At 42.2% G+C, this 24,154-nt stretch overlaps 1 protein-coding gene across 5 annotated transcripts in view; it reads right to left on the bottom strand.

The window, feature by feature from the left end:
* The window catches only part of LOC139985604 (uncharacterized), a 179,432-nt gene that overhangs the window by 13,206 nt on the left and 142,072 nt on the right, over window positions 1–24,154 (bottom strand). For 3 of the 5 annotated variants that reach the window (XM_072000163.1, XM_072000162.1, XM_072000165.1), the window contains one exon: window positions 23,176–23,208. The exons of the other annotated variants lie outside the window; for them this stretch is intronic. In XM_072000163.1, the coding sequence (XP_071856264.1) occupies window positions 23,176–23,208 (33 nt within the window). The remainder of the gene's footprint in view (window positions 1–23,175; window positions 23,209–24,154) is intronic. 5 annotated transcript variants of the gene reach the window in all.

Genomic DNA, 24,154 nt, shown 5'->3' with positions numbered 1-24,154 from the left:
TAAACGTATCTACCGTTATACCATGCTCCAATCGACGACCTCGCGACTCCGAGCGTTCGAGCTATTTCTCGACGGACTGTTTACGCCTCTGCGCTGTCCAGAACGCGATGGCAGCCCGGATGACTCTCGATCGACCACTTGGCTGACCTCTCGAGGTCCACCAGCGGGTTCTGATTAACGCGACGTCGGGATAAGAATCGTGAACGAGAATCAAGAGGATGACTGGGTAACGGAGAACTGTTTCTTTCCCTGCGAATTTCACGGGTCAACGTCTCTATGAGCTAGCCAGGTTCGATTGTTATCGTGTTTTCTTCGAGGAGATAACGAGTTTGCTGGTTAATAGGGATCCCTTCCATGAAACGGTTCAACGGTTCAACCGTGTGATGATTCCTAGCTTTCTTGTTCCCTACGAGTGTTCTCTGAACTGGTAACCTCTTTGTAGCGTTATTTATCGTCGCGATCTTATCTCTGTTTTCTTTCCTTTCTTTTGGGCTCTTATACCGATCACTTTTCTATATTGCATCGTAAAACGAACGCGACGAAGCAGAGCTAAGTGCAACGCGAATGATATGTAGAGCTGCGAATAAGACCAGCCAGATGATACAGGAGCAAGACGACTACTTTACTCGTACTGCTCGATTAATAAAACCTGACTACTGTGACCGATAATACGCTGCAGGCGAAAATTCGTACGAGAATGAGATGAATATATTCCGTTACGACTGATCGAACCGGAATCTTTCACTTGCCTTCTTTCCAATCTCCGTACGATACTTGGTACATTCGTTACAAAGCTCTGCAATGCCACCCGTAGAAGAGAATCGAGCGCTGCGACGTCACAATTTTTTTTTTTCTTTTTTTTTTAGCGATTGCGGCAATCGCGAACAGCGAATGGAAGTCAACGTGGCCCCGAAGGCTCGACGCAGGCTGGAATAACTTTTTCCATCCAGCATCCCGATGTTACGAGAACGGAGAGCGTGGACGGGTACTACATACGCACTCGGAACAAATTGCTGGGAGGCTGACGCAACGTAGAACACCTGTCTGGAAAAGTTACAAAATCCGCTTCCTGTGGCGGTGATTTACGCGGCGACCACGGTTAGATTTACATCCGAGAGAATCGATATCAACAGAAACAAATCTTCCTTCTGTCCGCCATTGGAAACACCGATCGCTGGGTCGATCAATAAAAGGCTCTCTCGCCGAGCGATTCTACTCCAAGAAAACGTTCCGTTCGTTCCTCGTTCGTTTCACGGGTATATCCTTTTATCCTTTCCTTCCTTCTTCGCTCGTTTCTCGCTTCTACGCACGGCTGGCCGATCGCGGCGGTTCGTTTATATAACGTAATGGGCATTAATAACACGGCATCGAGGTCAAATCCACGCGGAATGCATAACGCGCGTACGAATGTCGAGGAATGCAACGTGCATTACGTACGATATATAGGCGTGCATAAACGAGCACGTACAAGAGGCACGTTGCAAGAAACGCGAGGATATACGTCGACTACCGAAGGGATTACGAAACACCGTATATCTACCATGGACGATAATTCCGCCGCGATCCAGCTGGCCCCGTCAGGAATATGTAATAACGCGAAAATAAAGCCGAAGATCTCGTGGAGATGTTCGACCGATTCGATCTTATCCGACGCTGCGTTAATCCTCTTGCGGTCGTCGAATTTTTATCTTTCGATCTTGTTCGAAAAAGATTTTTTTAATTTATCACGTTTTGTCGCAATATATTTCAAAGTTACGTTTCATTAAAGTTGTACCACGAATCGAATATATATATAGTTATTGTTACACGATACCGATAACTGCATCTTTCTATACGCGAAACTTTATACACGTGTTTACGTTGTACCGGTCGTAAAAATTATTTATATAACTGCATACGGAATACGTGTGCGTTATACGTGCTAATTAAAAAGATGAAAGTATCTTTACCAAACAACATATGTCCTTTTATGTCGTTGGATAATATTCGAGATTTTGTCAAGCGCGTCACCATAAAGTTCGTATGCACCCAAGGCAAATACCCCGGAGGGTGTCCCGTCGATTTCTTCGAAAGAAAGTTCGGTCGTAGCCGTGACGCGCACGGTGAACCTGTTCCTCCGGTCACCGATCCATTGAAACGAGCCTAACGGACGAGGAACACGACGATATACACGCCGACTACCGAGAGCCGGATTACGAAACCTCGACTATCCGCGAGCAACGATAATTCCTCGACGAAGCCACGACACGCTCCTCTGCCCACATTCGCCTTTCGCCATTCGCGTGTGACGCTTTACAGGAACAGAAGAATCTTCTTTGAAAGGGTTCAACGACGATACAGGACGCGGCTGTACGAATCTTCTCGTCTGTTTCAAAGTCTACGAGTTTTCTTGCCAATATTTCTCTACGAGTCTACAAGACATTCGGAAAAAGTTGATTTACGTCCTCAATTTCCACGTATCGTGGCAAATATCATCCGTTCGTAATTTTCCATCGATCGCAAAATATTTTATCGATCTCGTCGAATATTTCGAAGAGTACGCTGCCTCGAAATCTGTCGGATAGTGCGTGGGTGTGGATAAGAGGAATCTAAAATCTGGTCGTGGTCCAAGAGAAACAATAGCCAGGGAGAGACGATCCCATCGTATTTATTTATTATACCCTCTGCTAATCTGGATGACAGACCACGATCACAAATCCCTAACCACAGAAACGTATGGAACAGTCGAGCTTTTTATAAAAATATCGAACAACATTCCAAAGCGTAAAATATAAGGACGATGCACGTAAGTGGGAACGATGGTTACTTGGGTCGAAATGAAGCGATTCCAGTAATGGAAGCAGGTGGTCGCGTAAAAATTCACCGGTGCACGATGTTCATTCATTAAGCGCACGCGATGGTAGAGCACGGCGTGTACGGATACAGTTCGCGGCGTATAATAGTAATACTCGAAGCGGTCGAGCGAAGGCAGTGCCAAGCCTTGGCTTAGATTCCACCTTTGTCGCGTACGCTAACTCGCGATCAGTGGCGTAGGGCGGTTCTTAAGCCTCTCTCTCCCTCTCTCTCTCTGTCTCTTTCTCTCTCTCTCTTTCTCTCTCGAATCTTGCTTTGTACGGTACTTTCTCCGCGCAGCGGGATTGTGACACGTAATTGCATACTTTCGTCGACGGGTTATGATGAAAGTTCCAAGCAGAAATCAGCGGTCTTTCGCTTGCCGTACGGTTCTTTCTCGCTGTTTCGCCGAAAACTTATTTCCTTTGCCTTCGTAACGAGCAAAGAAAACAGATAAAACGAGCGTAATTTCGATACCAAGCTAACTGAACAACAGCCGAAGAACCAGGAAACGATTGAATTTCTAGCGAAAGACGAGAAAACGTGAAAGACCGCGATTCTACGCCTCTGCGTTTACACGTACACACCTTTACTATTTAGCGGCACTTCGTAATAACAACTGGCAAAGGTATTCGAACCACGACCAAGGAATCTCATTCCGTTCACCTCGATGACGGAATTCCGATAACGGAGAGGCTGACCGAGCCTCTGTCATGCCTAGAAGCTTCGTGCCTTACCACGATCCTTAGCGATTCAGCTACGAACGTTCAACCCTGTCGTCCCGGTTTCTAACTAACAATATAATCGATCTCCACCACTCACGTTCGTCTTCCAAGACTTCTTTTCGGATCTACAACCGTCGAGTTAGACACCGAGGCGAACGATTTCACTTCGACTTCCCTTCCATTCCATTCCATTCCATTCTGGAGAAACGCGTCGAACGTTACAATTTGTTGAACGATGTACGATCGATCGTGAGCCGTCTACCTGACGAGAGAGATCCAGGCTTTAATCCTTGACAGGTAGAAGAGTCTTATTAGGCACAACGTATACCGTTAGCCATTCGGTCGGCAGACGGCGGTGGAAGTCGTGTGACCTGGCGTTTCATACGCGACCACGGGAAGTTGGCACGCGTGCATTTCTTCTAATCGCGTTGGCCAGGTTTGTAACCGATTTTTCCACCTCGAACAACGAAAGTCGAAGCGTGTCGCGTTCGCTAGTCCGATCACAGGGTACCGCACACAGGTTGTAGGTTAACGGGTTGAAGACAGACGGCCCGTACGTTAACGGCGTAACAACGATAACATTGTCGAGGCACGAGCGTCGCGTGCTTTCTCTTCCAGTCGTTCCATACTCCATACCGAGCCGACTATCGATCGACCGACAATGGAGACAACAAGACTACTCTTGTAAACATCGACTTGTGATAAACGTTCTGGTAAAAGTTCCGCCTTTCCGATTTGGCGTTACGTACATTTTTCCGAAAGATTCTTTTTTTTTCGAATGTAGTAAACTAGAAGAGGTCAGAGGTCATGCCGTAGGAGAGGAAAAATACTGGGGAAGTTTAAGAAACAAAGGGGATACGTTCGATCTCTCAAAAAAAAAAAAAATAATAATCTAATTTGACAATTGAGTGGGGAGAAAGAAAGAATCGAAAAGTTGTATCGTGGAACAAGGAGAATCGGTGCCGATGAAAGGAATTTGGTGAATGGGAGTGCCACGACTCGTTTTTCCACTACAATGGCAGTGCCGTAAGAGATAGAGAAGAACTGGAGAAAGAAACAAACTCACTGCATACGGTCCGTGCATCGGGAACAGTGGAATTTCTAAAGATCATAGTCGACAGCTACAATCACGATATCCCAAGGTGATCGAGGAGGATCCGTCGATATCGAAGACGAGCAGAAATTTCGAAACCTATCGAGTAAATTCCCTACAGCGACATCGAAAGTCTTTGACGTCATTCCGTGAAAGAGATGGGACCGATAATTGCGCTTCTCCTGGCAGACGTCCGAGCACACCGCCCACGATTATTCTCTGGCGTGGAAATTCGAGCGCGTTCGAGTCGTAATTCGTAGGAACGACGCGGTCGTTGATTCGTTCGGAAACCGAAATCGCGTGGAAAGTTCCTCCAAAGATTCGTAGCTTTTACTCGCGAGATATTCATTGAGCGACTGGTCCGCTGAAAGAAACGCAACTTCTCTGTAACCTCGTAAATAGCTCTGTTTACGAATTTCTGTCCATCGCGTATCCGCTCCAAAGACTCGGGCGTCGTAGCGCCACCGTTAAATTTGATGCGCAGTTAAAACAGTAAAAATGGTGTTTTAATCATAGGGTATTGTGTACCTCTGGCATTTTTCATGCTTCTTACGAGCTGTGCTCACTTTCCATGGAAGAAAAATCGTGCAATTAACTCAATGTCGAAGGTATCGACGAGAGGGACGAGGCGAAAATCGACGAGAAACAGCAACAACAAAAAAAAAAATCACGATCACGAGGGGAGAGAAAAAAGAGAGGAAGCGCAGCGAGATTGGTCGGAGTAAAGTCAGAAGTTTCACGGTGCAGATCTGCGATAGCGAACTGAACGACGACAGGAACAGGGGAGGAGGGAGAGGTGGGTGTCCTTGAAACATGGTAGTTAACCACCACCAGCATCGACCACGAGGGACCATTACCATCGTCATGGATCTCGTCCAAGGGAAGAGAGCTTCGAACGTAGATTAAGGTGCGTGCACGCGCCCCCATCCACCGATAACGCTATCGAGGCAAAATCAAAGCTTATCTAACCTAATTTTGCCTTTCATCCAGATTTTCTGCTTATCTCTATACGATCCTCCAATTATTGGGTTTTGCTGGTGATCAGAATTTGAGAAACGCGCGTAGGACACTGCCACGGATTAACGAAGATCTGTACGAGAAAACGATTGGACTTTGATGCTATTCCGTTTGGTTACACATCTCTACGAACGAACTGTACAAGTGGAAGGCGCTAAACGAGGAGTTTGCGAACGATGGGTTTCGAGTTCGGGCCTCTCGAACGATAACGATAGCTGTCGAGAGAAACATTGGTTTTGGAGCACCGATTGTCGCTCGTTCGTGAGAAAAAATTAGCCTTTATCGAGCACGCGATACTCGACAGAGGTCGATGCTCGTGCATAAGATAAGAGCTAAAACGGAGCGATTACAGGCGGACGCGAGATATTTCTCATTTTGTCTTTTTTTTCTTTTCTCGTTTCAGTTTCTCTCAAGCTCGGGTCTAATAAATAACGGGGAGTTTAAAATCACGAATAAAAAATCTGAACAATGTCCGGGAGAAACAAAGAGGCTAAGGTCTCGATAGAATCGTTGCTGTAAAAATAGATCGCGGAGCGGATCGTTGGTACAGTCGCGGCACCTTTTTGCTCCCGTTCGAGATCGTAAATCGGCTCGTAGCCCACGGCAGGTAGCAACGATACAATATATAATTATAGTGTAACGTACGATTTAATTCTCGTTCGGGCTCGCGCAAATTATTCGCGCGTGCAACACTCGTCTCGGAGAAGGCCAAGAGAGAAGAGCCGTTCAAAACCAGTCCGGGCCGCGCGAAATTGGACCGAAATTTAAAGGTCCCCCGCGTTCCTTCTCGCCTTTTTCTTCCTCTCGAAAGGCTCTCTTCTCTTTGGAACGCAGCAACACCGAGAGAACGCTTTATGCAAATTTTCTTCGCGAACGCGTTCGACCATGTAGCAAGGTCGTATTTTAACGAAAATATCGACCAGTTTGCCGCTTCGCCTTTCGTACACAGGTGCAAAATTACGCGTAATAGCGGCAGCTCTCGAATCAAACGACTTCTTCTTTCGTACAGACTACCCTGACGACGAAGGTTAGAACGACCTCCTGGATGGAGAGACAAAAATTTCCTATTCGACGTGGATACGTCGTCGAGCGAATGCCGCGAAAGAACGAGCGGATAGAAGAGACGCGGAAATTCTTGCGCTCCGCGTCACACTCTTCCTATTTCAAGAAACGAGCACCGCTTCTGACTACTCTCGGCGATGCGAGGGCTTTGAAGACCGCCAAGACCCTTACCAGGAAATGCACACACGGAGCAACATAGAGACCAACTTCTATCTCTAGCAGGTCCGTCTCTCTATCCACTCTCCTTCCTCTTACTTCTTTATTACTTCGGCTCCTTCGCCGCCTTCTTCTTCTGCTCTCTGCTCGACAGACCTCTTCCCGTTCTTAGTTCGCGGCTCCGAGAATGATTCCTCATTCGTCACGAACAGGTGCGGACTTGATAAACGAAACTGCTTCGGCCGTGGTCTATGTGGAAATTAGTCGCGAGGAAGGAAATAGACGACCGCAATAACCGACCTGACGCGACGCGCCTCTAATCGGATCGAGTTTCGCGCGGATCGTTAAATGTTCGCGATGAAATCGTATCGAGAGATGCTACTTAGTCGGTGGTAGTCTTGATGTCATCTTGGAAATTCACGTTTCGCTGAGTAAACGATAACTATATTTTGATTAGGATTCGCGGTAGGCGTCGATCGTTTACTAGCAAAACCGTAATTCGCCGGACACTTCGATCGTCTCGTTCTTTGGCTCGATCCCTTCAATAATTAAATTCAGTGGTTAATTGATTAATTGCCATAGGAAGAGCTTTCCGGGACAATTGAAAATTTCGTAAAACAAATCGTTGCCAAATTTTTCCATAACCTAACTAAAAATAGAGAGAATTACGGAAAAATTATACCGCGTTCTCTGGAAATATAGCCAAACTTATATAGAAAATTTTAATCTCGCGGTCCACCATCGTATCTAATAATCGTTCAATTTAATTTTTGTCTCCTAAAAGCGGCGTCTCCAAATGAAGTTATCTTCTTAAAGGAGAATTTACAGTAAAGAGGAAAAACGTAGAATCTTCTAAGAAAAACTGTTTTGCTTTTAACGCTTTGTATACTCATTGATCTCGTGCACCCTGGTCATGGATTCTCGCATTAGGGGACGTTTACGACGTATAGGACGCGCCGACAGCTGCATAACGCGTCAAGAGAAACACGCGAGAGTGTAGACACGTACAGAGAGAATCGCGGCGCACCGAGTGACTGGCGCCTTTAACGAGCATACTTTTGACATCCTTAAGAGGGATCCTATAAAGCGCGCGAAGGGTCGTGACAACGACCTTGTTGACGTCCGACCAAGGAGAATGGCCCTTAGTCATCGTAGGAATGTCCACTAAACGCATATACGGCTGCCGATGCACTTCCTCTATCTGCCAGAAGTTTAAAGGAAACGACGCGGTTACGCGTATCAGCCGTGTATCGAATATTCTTAATGGAACCCATGGATTCGTCTTTCGAGTAATGGAGTCGACTATTTTCTTTAGTTCTAATACGTCTAGCGGCATGCCCCAAATTTTGTCTATCTTTTAATAAATCTCGGATAGAATCAAATTCAAAATTCAAAGTGAAAATAAAGGGAAAAAATTTAACAACTTACTCGTCGTGTTTCGTGAAAAATGAACTTTTACTTTGTATATTAAACCTCGTTGTATATTAAACGAATACATCGCGAGATATGAAATATTCGTTAAATGTGACGGTGCGAAAGTGAAATGACATTTTAACGACAAAGTCTGCTCGATAATTTCACGTCTACGTACTTCACGGAATAATAAAGATTTAGAATTCTATCAAATAGGACCGTGATGAAAAAACATAGATATTGAAAACAGTATACCGATAACGAAAATAAATGAACGATGAAAGGTGTATCAGGTGGAAGGTGGCGATTCCCGGAAAACGCGCGACAAGACAGCCGGCAGACTGTGCGCGAGGATTGCAGTCAGCATACGGTCAATGCACCAGCCCAGTTTTCAAAATAACTTCAAACGCGCCTATTTGCCCGTCTCGTTTCCACCATACGCCGTCTTCTTCTTTCCCATCGTTTCACGGAATCGAGAATATCCCTCTCGGACATTCGCAGACTGTCTCTTGACCAGGCGCCAAATCGCCCACTTTATATTTGTGCACCGACACGGGAATATGCATAGGCCGATTCTATAATCGTGCGTGGTCTACCAACTGAATCGCTTATAAATACATCACCGAGACTCGGACGTAATTGGAAGAAATTTCTCGGCAATGTGTGCGACTACACGTTTCTCATATACCTTGTTCCGTTTCTTCGAGCGGAAGCTGTTACAACTTCTTAGTAAGATCCTTGAGGTCTTCCAAAAACACTGCGACGTGTCCCCCAGACACATTATTAACACAGTTAATTTTAAGATATAATTTAGAACTTTATCCCGATAATATTCACGAAATATAGCTTAAAGCAATGATATACAACTTTCGCTATCACAAAAATTACAACTTGCCCGAACATGTCACAAAAATAAAATTCAAAATGTAATTGGAACACATTTTCAATAATAATAATTAGAAAATATGATTTATAATAATAATTTCGTAGTAATATTCAATTTGATAGCAAATGCTAGTTAAATAATACTACATTAATTAGTTAAAAATAAATTGTTCGTTGGATCGTATATGACACAAACACGACAAACTCACGTTCAAATCACACGCGTGTATCGTTAAAGTATGAAGACCGGCTTCGAATGCAACCAACAGGATCGGTGCTTCGACGATCGACTGACCACGAGTGACAGCCGGGGTTGCAGGCTACCGATTATCGGAGGGAACACTCTAGTGGTCGGTAAAGAAAGTAAAGCTACCCCTAAGACAGCGTTTACAGTCGGATTTCCTTTCGCTCTTTATCTCAGTGACGTAGAAATCTTCAAACTCTTGGGTGCTTATCTATCCTGCTCGGCTTTCAAAACGATTGAATAATGTTGTTGGCAGTTGGCGGGAACGATAGGAACAAGCCAATAACGTTGATCGCTCGAGAATGCAATCTTATCGATCACACGAGGCATTCGAAACAATTTTATTCTACGTTTGCAATCCATCTTTTTATCGATCGTTGATGGTCAAAAATATAGCGATTATCGAACTAGGCATTTTTACGATTATAATTAAAGTAGTCGATTTTAAGTAAAAATTTGTTTCATATTAATATTCATATTAATATCAATTTCAAATATTACAATACGAATACTTTGAATATTTTATATATATTCGCGCACCCTTGCACGTTTACGTTTCTCTTGAATTTTACTACAAAACATATAGTGCTTTTAAGTGCATTTTAAATGCATTTTAAGTAAAAATTTGTTTCATATTAATATTCATATTAATATCAATTTCAAATATTATAATACGAATACTTTGAATATTTTATATATTTTCGCGCACCCTTGCACCTTTACGTTTCTCTTGAATTTTACTACAAAGCATAGAGTAATTTTAAGTAGATTTTAAATAAAAATTTGTTTCATATTAATATCAATTTTAAAGATTACAATACGAATACTTTGAATATTTTATATATTTTCGCGCACCCTTGCACCTTTACGTTTCTCTTGAATTTTACTACAAAACATATAGTGCTTTTAAGTGCATTTTAAATGCATTTTAAGTAAAAATTTGTTTCATATTAATATTCATATTAATATCAATTTCAAATATTACAATACGAATACTTTGAATATTTTATATATTTTCGCGCACCCTTGCACGTTTACGTTTTTCTGGAATTTTACTACAAAGCATAGAGTAATTTTAAGTAGATTTTAAATAAAAATTTGTTTCATATTAATATCAATTTCAAATATTACAATACGAATACTTTGAATATTTTATATATTTTCGCGCACCCTTGCACGTTTACGTTTCTCTAGAATTTTACTACAAAACATATAGTGATTTTAAGTGCATTTTAAATGCATTTTAAGTAAAAATTTGTTTCATATTAATATTCATATTAATATCAATTTCAAATATTACAATACGAATACTTTGAATATTTTATATATTTTCGCGCACCCTTGCACGTTTACGTTTTTCTGGAATTTTACTACAAAGCATAGAGTAATTTTAAGTAGATTTTAAATAAAAATTTGTTTCATATTAATATCAATTTCAAATATTACAATACGAATACTTTGAATATTTTATATATTTTCGCGCACCCTTGCACGTTTACGTTTCTCTAGAATTTTACTACAAAACATATAGTGATTTTAAGTGCATTTTAAATGCATTTTAAGTAAAAATTTGTTTCATATTAATATTCATATTAATATCAATTTCAAATATTACAATACGAATACTTTGAATATTTTATATATATTCGCACACCCTTGCACGTTTACGTTTTTCTAGAATTTTACTACAAAGCATAGAGTAATTTTAAGTAGATTTTAAATAAAATTTTGTTTCATATTAATATCAATTTCAAATATTACAATACGAATACTTTGAATATTTTATATATTTTCGCGCACCCTTGCACGTTTACGTTTCTCTAGAATTTTACTACAAAGCATAGAGTAATTTTAAGTAGATTTTAAATAAAAATTTATTTCATATTAATATCAATTTCAAATATTACAATACGAATACTTTGAATATTTTATATATTTTCGCGCATCCTTACACCTTTACGTTTCTCTTGAATTGTACTACAAAACATATGGTGCTTTAAGTGCATTTTAAATGCATTTTAAGTAAAAATTTGTTTCATATTAATAATCATATTAATATCAATTTCAAATATTATAATACGAATACTTTGAATATTTTATATATTTTCGCGCACCCTTGCACGTTTACGTTTCTCTTGAATTTTACTACAAAACATATAGTGATTTTAAGTGCATTTTAAATGCATTTAAAGTAAAAATGATCGCACATTTTATGCCACGAAGCATAATCGATCGTCCACTCGTGTTTTTCGCTATCGATACCCCGGCGTCACCGATCATTGAGTCTACATTAGCGTAACAATACCTTTCGGTAAACACTATAAACGCAGCTGACCACGTTCACTATAAGACAATGAAACCTTTCCTACATGATGCTTCCAGCATAAATTTCCCAAATTCGAAAGTATTGTCAAGAGATAATTTAGAAAGAGGTATAAAAACATAAAGACATAAACTCACAAACAGACATAATTGTGTGGAAGAGAGAATATTTATCAGCTTGTTAATATTCAGTATCTTTTAACGAACGCGTATCTAATATCCTAAATAATCAAATCGCATGTAACGGTACCACGGTACTGTCTAAACAATCATTAGCCATTCGTAAGTTGTTTTTTTATTGTAGAACCCTTAAAACCTTTCTTATAAGATCCCAGGTAAAGTATTATTTATTTTTTATGATTAGAAGAAACCCTTTTTTACCCGAATGATAACCATTTTTTCCACGTATCTTTTTTTAATCATCAAATATCTATTATGGAATACTTGTAAATTAGTTATTTACTATATTTACCGATCCTTCATTTCGTATCGTTGCTCGCAGATGTTGACCTGTGTTACTTGGTTTATGGCGTTATCGTATAATAAGTGAATAAATAATACTAGCGTTAATAGAGTAGGTCGATCGATAAATTAACAGCGTATTTGGGGAATATCGGTCACCTCGCACGATCGACTCTCGATTGTCTGGCAGAGGGACAAATATTTCGTGTGCTTCTGTCGGCATCTTCTCTGTTTATTAAACCACCGAATCGGATAATCTACTCGCGGAATTTATTGAGATATCTCTGTGCTTATTAAATCCTGCTAAGAATCGAAAGAAATATTAAACGCGCTAACAGACAGAGACGTAAATTCTCGAGATACGTAGAAACAGAACGGGAAACATTATATTTAGCGGCAAGAAGCACCTAATAACCCGAATGGCAAAGCCACGGGGCTCGTCTCTCGGTACCAAAGACTCAAAAATACGTTTAGCACACTGCGTAAAGAATATTCTTTTCGCGGGTAAGAAAAAGCGATGAAACGGAACGAAAAATGGCCAGAGTGAAACGTTACAACGAGTCACATTTTTCAGCGAGCCTCTGGATGGATGACAGTGTTGCTCGTTTTTCGCGGTTCAGGGTGGCGACGATAATTTCGCCACCTGTCGTCGGTTCTTTTCGCGCGGCTCGTATTATCGTCTTTCCCGGAGTCGAGGGGGTGTGTTTTTTTGATTTCGAAACCGGATACCCTGGATACTCGACGAGAAGCAGCGGGTAAGGGGAAGGACAGGTCGGAACGGCGCCAAAATAGAAACGCATCGGGGTGAACGCTACAAGTGGGACGTCGTGAAACGAACACACGTCAGTGACGACGACGAACACGAAGGGAGGAAGACGACGAAGAAGAAGAAGGAGGAGAGGCGGAGGAGGAGGAGGAGGAGGAGAAACCGACGAAGAGATGCATCGAAATAACCGAACGACTGGAAGAAGTCCAAGAAGAAGGAGACTGTCTTTGCACGCGCCGGCAAAGAACAAGACAGTGCACGTCATTCACGAGACTCGAACGGTCTCTTCCTCCTTATCGAACCTTTCGCGATTGCGACGTTCCCGTGTGCAAAACACTCGTCCGTCTCGAGACTCTCGTGTCTATATAGAAAATCTATCCGTTGTCGTTTGCAATGTTTTTCCATCGAGCAAATACAATTCGAGTCGACTTGGAATCTGGTTGAATTTTTTACGTAGGAGCGGTGAAAAGGAGCGCAGAAAACGGTTTTCCACGGCGAGAGGTTCACGTTCGCAGAATAAAAGCGGTCGCTGGTTTCACGCTCCGTTGGAAAACGAACAGAAGACGCGTCCTCGTCTCCGTTGACGAGGGCCGTGTCCAGTGTCTTCTACGCGCTCGTTATCGCGAGCCAGCGACCGAGGAGATCAAGATACACGGTTGGACTGCACGGTAGCGGCGTGGTCGTCGAGGAATTCGAAAAAACAATTTCGATAAACACGGTAATGGGACGGCTACGTTTAGCAGTTGAAGGTCCGCGTGGAATTTCAATCGCGTTACGACGCATCTCCCTCGAATATTTCTACCGTCTTCGATTACCGTTGCACGGAGGGAAACCCTCGACGCTCGAGGACTACGATGGGATGGTTGGCAAACTGTACGATTAAATGGAAATTCCAAGCGAAAGATCAGGTCGTCGACTCACCAGCTCTAGCTCCAGCTTGCGCACGTCGTAGTATCCCTTGTAATATTTGAACCACATCACTTCTCACTTCTCACTTCTCACTTCTCACCCTATCGAGCATGGTAACCACATAAAAGTAACGAGGGGAAAAACTCTTCGAGGATATTAAGAATCCACGATGAAACTTCCTGTATTACAGTCCTGTATTATAGTCCTATATTACAGTCTTATATTATAGAATAATCGACGCATATGCAAACACGCAACACACACTACACGCCACCGTGGTGTCTCGTCGCTTTATCAAAGGCCGTGTAGAAGAGCACTTCCGGCGTGTCAGCGCGCGATCCCGTCTGCGTAGCATCGAACGATGGAATGAAAGAGTGTTCTGTTCGACGGGTTCGCTGGCTAGCTGGTATCGGTGTAGCATAAAGTTGGCGCAAGATAAATAGACGGAATGGAATGGAACGGTGGATCGACGAAGTCAGAAAGAGAGGAAAGAAGCGCGTGATACGATGCACTCGAGGACCTTTGGGAAACTGTTCGCCTCTCGGCATAGCCAACTCGGGGGCCAAGTATAGACGAGGGCTGCTGGTGTACGAGCGCGAGCGTTACGCTCTTTCCTCCCTCTGTGTGCGTGCTCGCGAGCCTGCCGTGTATGCGCGGGGCCACTAAAATTAATTAGCCGTTTCATCAACGGGACTCCCTGGCGTTCGATCCTTTTTTTTTTCCAACCACGTGGGATTTCGCGCGACTACGGCACCGCGCTTCTTCTTCGTCTTGCCTCTTCGTCTTCTTTCTAGCGTAAACGCGACACAAAGAGTTACTTGTGTATCCGAACCGGCCTTGCCTGTCAGATTTTTACGATAAATTCTCGTTAGCGTCTAACGAGATAATTAGAGGCGTATACGAGCGAAGTTCGATCGCATGCTACGACTATGCCGGCAGAATTACATTTTAGATTAACGTCTTCCGGATTAACTGCCTGCCGACTTCCGTGTAATTCGTTCGAGAATTTGGAAAATTCGTTTATCTAGATATTTCTAAACGTTTCAAGGATATTTTACGCAAGAAAAGTCAGCCCTATTAAGGCTCGTTAGCTTATCTACGCGGCCTAGATCGCGCAGGCTAATCAGGTGCCGGCCGGTGAACCGTGATCGTTCGGTAATCAATTCCTAACGAGTGACGAACGAGTTTCTAAGTGGAAAGAACTATGTCAGGGCGAACTGGATTCCGCTAATTTTTCATTACCTTATGAATATTTTTGTGTTTGCGATACGACGATTTTAATGTCAACTCTGTCGCTCAAGCTCTGTCGAGCCTCGTTACGTGCAATTACGCCTACTTTCTCTCCGATATGCGATCGAGTTTACTTTGTATTCTATTCTGTCATGATTCAATTCATTCGGATTTACATATTATCTTTGCGCGGAGTTATTACGCATTCGGAAACATCCACATCGGGACAGTGTTTAATTAATAATTACGACTGGGACTGCGCATTGGATCGAAAATAGTCGCGATGTTTAAATAAGTGGTCGTGAAAATCCAGAATAAGTATTACCGATTTGTATTCCATTATTCATCAATTTAAAAAATGAAATTACCACGTTCTTCGCACATTGTCCGTGCTTTTAAATATACAAACTCTAATAATGATTGTGAAATTAAATACAAATTTTTCCTAAAATACGTTAGCTCTGTCCTTCTATATCGAAGAATATATTTTATCTGGAATACGAATTGATCCATCCATAGAATAATCGAAAGCGGAAGAAAAATAAACGCGCGTTGAAATAGTGACGTTTGTTGAATAGTTACTTCACACGAAAACCAGAGATCTCGTATGTTCTCTTATGGAGGCGATTCGATAAAACCAGTGCACCGAATCCCCTGGTGCCCCTGCGGCATGGTGCAAAGTTCTTGCAGAAAGAGAGGCTGCCGTTTTATATATAGCCGGTTGCGAGAGCTCGCTCGAATAAAAGTATTATCTAGCTGCGCGCATAACGATAACGTTTATCTGCCGCGCGTTTGTCTACGAAATACCATTGATTCGGTTAATTAGAAGATGATCTGGCTTACATAACGACGTTGGTTCGGCTGAGAAAATCCTGGATTTTCGAACTCGGCCTCTTCCTCGAACCGGCAGGGCCGTTGAAATAAGCTGGTAAAATTATCGTTTTTAACGAAACTACGATTATCTCCCATTCTTAAGAAAGGAAAGATATTACACTTTTTAAAACTCGAATCTTCAGCGTGCGTTGCATATCTTTGAAACAACGTTTCTGATTATTTCAACGTTAAATTGACCGGGACGTTAGATTTTATTTGTGTATTTTTACCAAATCTCGAAGTTACGTTCAGCAAGTGGTTGAAAGACGCGAATATTTGAATCGTCAAGACATAACATATAAAAGTAGGTGTGTGCATAGGTTGGAGAAAAAATCGGTAAATTAGAAAAATATTCTGATTTAGAAAGTGCAACGGGAAATTAGATTGCGGGATAACCGAAGGACGATCACGAGTAACAGCGAACATCAGATCAAAGACTGATTTTCAATCGATCTAGCATTTGATATTCAAAGTATAGAGATGTTCGTTTATTGAAAGACTCGTTTTTCCCAATTTCTGGACGTTATCGAACTGTTTTGCATGCTAACGAGACAACCGTGTGACTGAGCGACTAGCTGCGGTATCGCATCGCGGAACATCGGAGGCAACGGTAATTTACAGAATATTTATCGTCCCGGTTCGAGCTACCGGGAACGCAGTAAATTGTCGAAAGCGCTGATCGTAACATCGAAAATTACAAACCGAGGGTACAGGGGACCTCCTGTCCGAAACTGGTCGACCAGAGAGCAAGCCGCTGCTTACCGGTAATTAATTAACGAGCTATAAGGGCTGCTGGTCCACTGGCAAGGCGTCTGAAATTGATCGTGGAAGAACGATGGTTAAGCACAAATGAATTACCTCGTTTGGGAAAAATCAACCGACATTGCGCGACCTTCCCCTTTCTATTTCTATCTCCTCCTACTTCTCCTTCGTCACCTCCTTCTCCTCTTCTCGTAATTGTCGCGTTCATTTGCATAAACGATTCACCTGTTCGCGCGATTAGCGATATTTCTTGAAACACCTCGAATAGCTTTAGTTCGTTTCTTGCTTTGTCACTTGTTATATAAATTCGATGAAAGACAAGTAAATCGATACGATCTGTGAAACTCTTCAAGATTAAAATATTCGATAAGAAATCGTCGAATCTTCTTAACGTTTGAACGTTTCATAAGAAATAAATTTTTAAAGTTACAATACTTTAGGTTGTATAGATCTTAGCCAACCTAATTGATACAGCACAGATTATCAGATAAAGAACAGTATCTTGAATGAGCACGTTATTGTTACAACGCTATCGTACACTCTCCTTCGCGCTGGATTATCTCCGCGTTGTTTGTCAATAAATAATTAAATCCGACAACTTGGAACACGATTCCATACTTGCGAAAACTTTGACAGACTCGATAAACCTTGAATCTTGATCGATCTTGACCCTCTAACGTTCCGATCAGTCATGGAAGCTCGATATCTTACGTCTACGATCTCTCGCGTTCTACTCTATCTTCGATATCTTATACAAGATACGAAGGAATTAGATAGCAATCGAGAATTTCAAGACTTATGGAAACTTCAAAGGCTCAAAATCTATCAAGAAGCACGATTCGAGATTCTAGTAAAATCTTTCGAACGTTCTAAGTATCGAATCGTAGTCGAAATGATTAGGATTTTCGTAGCACAGAACTTTGAACTATACTTCGAAATTGAGATTCAAGAGACAATCGCTAGAAGAAGGGAAGAGTAAACGTTTGACGGCGACGGAAGCGACGGTACACGTGGTTTCCGGGCGTCGTGGGGACGCGATGGATCGAGTAATTAGAATGCACTCTTCCTACCATCACGCACAAAGGCGACACGCGGCTATCGATTTCTTGGATCTCGAACACGTGACCGCGAGTACCAGAGCCTTCTTTGAACTCGCTCTTCTCGTGAATAAATTGGAAAATCGTTTCTTAAACATCGACGATCTCGTCGAGATTGCATTGTCGGTCTCCCCTTGTATACGCAAGTACTATAGCTCTATGCAACTACCTATAAACGTACTTTCTCGACGTTGAATGACGCGTCGTAAGAAGATAATCTTCGTTCGTAAGGTAAATGCGATTAACGAGAAAAATCATTTGTAACGCGTGACGAGGAAATCGGGTCTATTGTCGAGTTAAGGAGGTTGGTAAGGAGCGACTTCTACTCCTACAGAATTTCGTCGTTAAAGCTCGAATCAACCGCCCTCGTTTCTAAATCCTCGACGGCTCTACTCGTTTACTTTACGTCTGGAAATTTATGAACGGCACTTCCATCAGTCATCGTGCTCGTATTCGCGTTCATTTATTCCGAAAAACCATTATCCGCGTACAATTGCTTACGCAAGTATTCGAACGCCAGATATGGATACATACACGTACTGTTGTACATTTTTAAATTTCAGCGCTGCAATGAAACTGGATAATCATTGGTAAAGTTTATCTATTGGCAGAGTTCGAAACAAATATTAAAAATGCATAAACGAGTTATGTTATCTGAGATTTCTTTTTCACACGTTGAATATCAATTATGTAACCGAATAAAGTGAAATCGATAACCGCATAGAAAACGGAGTTGGTCGGTTCAGTTTCTGACAGACCCATGCGCAACATGTAACTGTGGCAAATGTTCAAATATTTTCCCCTGTACGTTCGTCTATCGGTTTATAGCTAGCTTGCGTAGATTTAAAAAACTCGTCCGTTTTCGGAACATCCGGAGATGTTCGTCCTTGTACTGGACGATAATCGATCGCGACGAGACGCGCGTCGCGATAAAATGCATCTCGATCGAGTGGAATATATTTTACGAATGGATTCGCGGTCGATTAAAAGGGCAGCTTGTCCGTTCGTATCTTAAGCGATTAGTCGGGCGAATTAAAAGCGTTAAAAAGCTGGCTAATCACGGCGATCCAACGACATTTATCAATCACAGGGCGGTTAGCAGAGGGCAATATTAATCTCCGTGCGGACGCGCAATTATCCGGATAATTGCGACTCGAGCGAATGATTGCTATGTCGAAACGCGTGATGTTGCAGCTTTCGATGCACCCTCCGTTGCCACCGATTTATCTTGGAATCGCAGCCAGTTATTCGCGACCAATTATCCCGTTCGTATGATCAGCGGTTTCGGCCACACTCGCGCGTACCATCCATCGAAACTTATTCAAACCAACCTTCGTATTTTCTTTGTTTCTGCGAATTACAAATCGAATTTTTACTTCCCGGGACCCCAGCGTAGTTCCTGATATAGTTATATCAATTATCCTATATAAACTGGCATTATCCAAATGCATAGTATATTTTCATTCATAAGGTTTCGAAAATGTAAAGAAAATTGAGCGATCGATTGTTTCAACATATATCATCGCGTTGTCAAAGAGAAATAACGTTTATATATAATTACGTGAAACAATCCATTGGGTTGGCAACTAAACGATCGCGAATTTTCTCGATACCATTCAATGTTGCCAATCCAATAAGTCAAGGTGTAACCGTTTTGCATTCACGTTTTAGATCTTCCATTAGAAAACGATATTTACTATGAAACGAGATCTAGGACGATAAAAAATACTCTTCGATCGTAAACAGACGAACCTCTTCAACGTCAGATCTTAACATCGAATCGATATCACTCAGCGATTCCACGTCCAGTGGGATTCTCAGCAATCGACAGGTCCTTAAAATATTCCGCGCTCGTCCGCGGTCCTGCTGAAATATGCGCTCGTAAATTCACAAGCGTCTTATTCATGCGCATCGTTAACCGCGAGATCGTAATTACGCAAACACAATTTCTATAGATAGGGTGTACGCAGACAGGAGGGAGGCAGCATCAGTGGTATCATCTGCCGCGTGACCAGGCGACTTCTGATTTATGAACGGCTCGGCCTCACGCAGTTTTCAAGATTGTATCTATTTTGAACGCTTCGAATTACATTTTTCCCGGCGGCCGGTGATTGGCTTCGCACGCTCCTACACGCACCAGCCCCCGTCTGCTCTCGGTCTCGCGCGCGTAATCTCGCGTTTCAACGGGCTCGCGGTGCCAGGCGTCGGAATTAATTTCAATCGATCGTATCTCGACCGCGCCAATATCGTAAAATTTATGAGGACCGGTCTGTCTCTTGCTCGCTCGCTCTTTCTTTCTCTCTCTCTCTCTCTCTCTCTCTCTCTCGTTTCCTCGCTGTTCGTAGACTGGCTGAAAAATCCTCTCTCGAAGAACGGGTATGTACACAACGTAAACGAAAGGAAGATTGTTGAAAAGCGCGAAAGAACATGCGTGTTTCTCTTATGACGAATATAGCGAGGTATGGTTATTCGAGGCAGCTAAGGTTCATCGTTTTACGACTCGATCTTGAACTATGCATAGTATCATCGAATCTGTTGTACATTACGCGACTTTCTTAGTTTTTAACGTTATGACGAGAGAATGAGAGAATATCGTGTACTCTAGACTCGGGAAGAGAAAATGCCAAAAGTGAGAAAATTACTCGAACGACTATATGGTAGGACTATATTGAGTCGGTCGCTCAAATACTCTTCTCGCCCAAAAATAATCCTACTTTATCTTAACGCTATCGTCTGTGTTTCCTTAGGGAAAATTCCAGTAATTGCGACGTCGTCGCGACCATCTCGCTCCTGGGTTTCAATTTAAATCAATGCCGTCTCGAAAAATCAATCATCGTCCGCTCCGCTGCTGACCGATATATCGCGGCGAAATTTATGAACCACGCTCCCATTAATCAATACTATCGGGTCGCGCTCGTAAAAATCGCAGATTCATTTCTGTTGAAAGGGGGCTCGCGCGCATAATTGCATCCTGGCTACGGAGAAGAAAGGGGTAAAGAGAAGAAGAAAGGAGGAGAAGACAGAGAGAGAGAGAGAGAGAGAGAAAGATAGAAAGGAAAGGCTGGGCACAATTTCGATTTCCATACCACAGAGGGAGGGAATACGACGTCCACTGATGCGCGGTGGTTGGACTCGCGAGATACCGGACGATCATCTCCGCACGTCCGACGATTCCTGATTTATGAGCCGAGCAACGCGTGCACTTTTCAAAACTTTATCTCCCTACGAAGCTTAGGGTGGTGCAACGCTAGCTTCTCGCGTGTCCGCGCAATTGCACGGCACTGGCAATTATCGCGAAGCTCGAGAGAATCCTGCGTCGATCGACCGTACACGCCGCTTTGAAATCTTTCACCGTCTGTTCTCGTGTCTCTTTCGACCTTTCTCTCGCATTTTCCTCTGATCGTTTATAAACGGTTAAACGACTCGCAACAGATTCGTCAAACGAAGCGCGACAGCGAAGAAAAGAAATATGTAAGTTGTAATAGCCCACTGATAGAATAAATACGATATATGAAAACCACTGATATTAATTTTCTTGTAGGAGGAGGAAGTTCTACGTTAACGTATAGCAGCTATTCTTTGACCTAACTCGAACCTAACCCTCGTCTAAACGGAAGTGTGAGAATCACAGCGGTGCAAGTCAGCTCTTCGCCTTATCGACCACCTAATATTCTTCCAAAGTTCTCCCTGTTTCTTAAATCTTTCTCTAGTTGGTTCGGTTACCAAAGAGATCCACGTCGCTTGATACAACGAATCTATTTGATACCAAGAGTTTTAAGACGAAAAGATCGAGGATTAATGGGGATTTTGTGTCGGGTTGTACGAGTCTTCTCGAGGTTGCTGCTACTTGAAAAAGACTGACCGTGGATATAAGAGCTGTCTTTATATTCGTCCATCAAGACAGATTTATAGGCCTCTCGGATATCGGAATGAACGCTCGTCCCTACGATAATGAGCCCGTTTATTCTACGATATCGGAACAATAGGGGTTTACCGATCGAATTATCTCGCAAGTTCCTTCGTTACGCAAATCGTTCCAGATAAAAGTATCGATATTTACGCTCCGATATTCTTTGTCACGTTTCTGCTATTTGTACGATCGGTCTTTTCCTCTCGTAATTTATTTATAGTCGCGCGTAAAAATCCTCGTCCTACCTAGCAAACTGGCGGCTATTGCTGAAATCAAACGTTCTACAACGCAATATCTTTTCTCTTAACGTTTAAGACAACGATAAAACAGCTGCTGTAGCGAGATTTTTTCAGTATTTTATTCGAAAAAAAAAAAAATGTTTTTTTTACGTGATGTATGAAGATCTTCCACAATGATTATATTTCTTTTTTTTTTTTTCAAATTAAATCCATGAGATGTCGAAAGAATCGTCGGTGGTTTAAGCACGAAGCTAATTCAACAATACCTAGACGCTAATTAACGACCGTATATACACTTTCACCGAACGAACGCGAAAATTTCTCCGCTTGAACGCGAAATTCGCAAGCTAGACTAATTGCTCGCGTAAATAATACTCCTTAACGCTCGATTCCAACCAAGCGTATTTTGTCCGCGAATCGTCTCGTTAATGAGCCACGACCGAACATACGAGCATCTGCTTCGAGCTTAATGCTCCATTAAAGGGAGCTCGGTAGTCGAGCCGCGAAAGCCAGATTTGTAAATCGGCCGCGCGGTAAACTGGCCGCTTTATCGCTCTATCTTGTAGTCTGACTCCAAGAAAACCAGTTACTTTGTGCTTAATTTCAAGTCTTTAAATACTTGTTATATTAAACAACACAGAGACTTTTCTCTCTTTTCTAATAATACGTTTCTCTATTGAGAAACCTGATATTTTTCTCTTGCCAGATACTATGTGTTTTTTTTTAGATCGATCAGATGTCAAAGCGAAGGGTTCGGAGAAAAAGCGTATCAATATCGTTTGGTTATAAATATCGACGTTATTTTAACGTTTCCTATACTTGTCTCGTTCTTAGCCAAGATTACAGCTACTTTTCCCGTCGAACCCCTCGATTAAACGTTAATCAAATTATCGAATTAACAAACTAAGAAGCTCCGGAATCATCCACCTACTGTATCATCGGCTCTCTATCGTTCTACATTCCATTGCCCGGGCAATCCACGCGCAATCAGGAATCCATTCTTTGCTCGGCCGAGCGATTAGGGGAGAGCCAACTCGCATGACGTAGCAACGCGATGCACCTTGCACCGTGAATTCGTAGCGACCCAACCGTTACGCGCTCCATTTTTCCGATTCTTCTGCTTTTCTGTCCGTTGCAAGTTGCTCGCGTTGCTACGGCTTTCGAGACACGTTACTCACCGCTGCCACGTCGAGCATGTCATAGGAACTTACCTGCAACAGAGAAGAAAACAATGGTTAATTGATAGCTCGAGGAGAAACTGCGTTACGATGCAAATTCTTTTTTCTACTTCGTATTATTATAGCGTGTAGAGTAAAGAGAAAAAAAAAAAAGAAAAAATGTTGAGATTAGATTCTTGTTGTCTTTGAAGCTTTGGAGCAAGTTCGGTATAATATTTGTCTACCGACGAACGTTTGAAGAAGATAAAGAGGTTCTGTGAAGGGACGAGCAGAGTTCCACGAGCATTCGATAAATTCGTAGATAAAGATTCGTAGGAGAGAATTCTTTATTCGTGAAATAGTCGCATCGTTGCAAAGGAAAGACTTTGAACGAAATTTAATTATTATGCCACGTGTTAGAGAATCTACTTCTCGATAAAAATCAGCCGAACGAATAAGAATTCTCTTTATTCATGAAATAAATTTGTTATTCCGAACAGGAAATATCGAACACGGAGATCCGTGAAACTTGACTTCCGTGCCACGTGCTTCGTCACGAATCTAACAAAAATCACTACATCACTGTATAATGCAATTACTTGAAATTTTAATAAATGAAATTCATAGTCATTCCCTTCTTCCTAGAGTATATAAAACATAGTGAACGGTAAAAACGATAAGATCTACTTCTAAATAATCACCTTAACTGTTCTAAACGTGATGCACATTCTCGCTGATGCCGCGTGGCTGTGCTCCTCGCGTGTAACATGAAAAACTCTCGGAAACGAGGGACGAGGAATCACAAAAGCACAGCGAAAGATGCGGAAGAAAAGAAAATGTTTAAAAAAAACACACACACACACACACACACACAGAAACAAAAAGAAAAACGATAGAACAAGAAAAAGTAAACGTTTAACGCGCGTTCCAAGATTTGTCAAGCACTTATCACGACGTTAGTCAGGATCACACTGAGTTTTAGACGCATCGGTTACGCGAC

Source organism: Bombus fervidus, chromosome 3 (genome assembly GCF_041682495.2).
Source record: "Bombus fervidus isolate BK054 chromosome 3, iyBomFerv1, whole genome shotgun sequence".
NCBI lineage: Eukaryota > Metazoa > Arthropoda > Insecta > Hymenoptera > Apidae > Bombus > Bombus fervidus.
The sequence above is the reverse complement of the archived record's forward strand: the minus strand, read 5'-3'. Positions and strand labels throughout refer to the sequence as shown.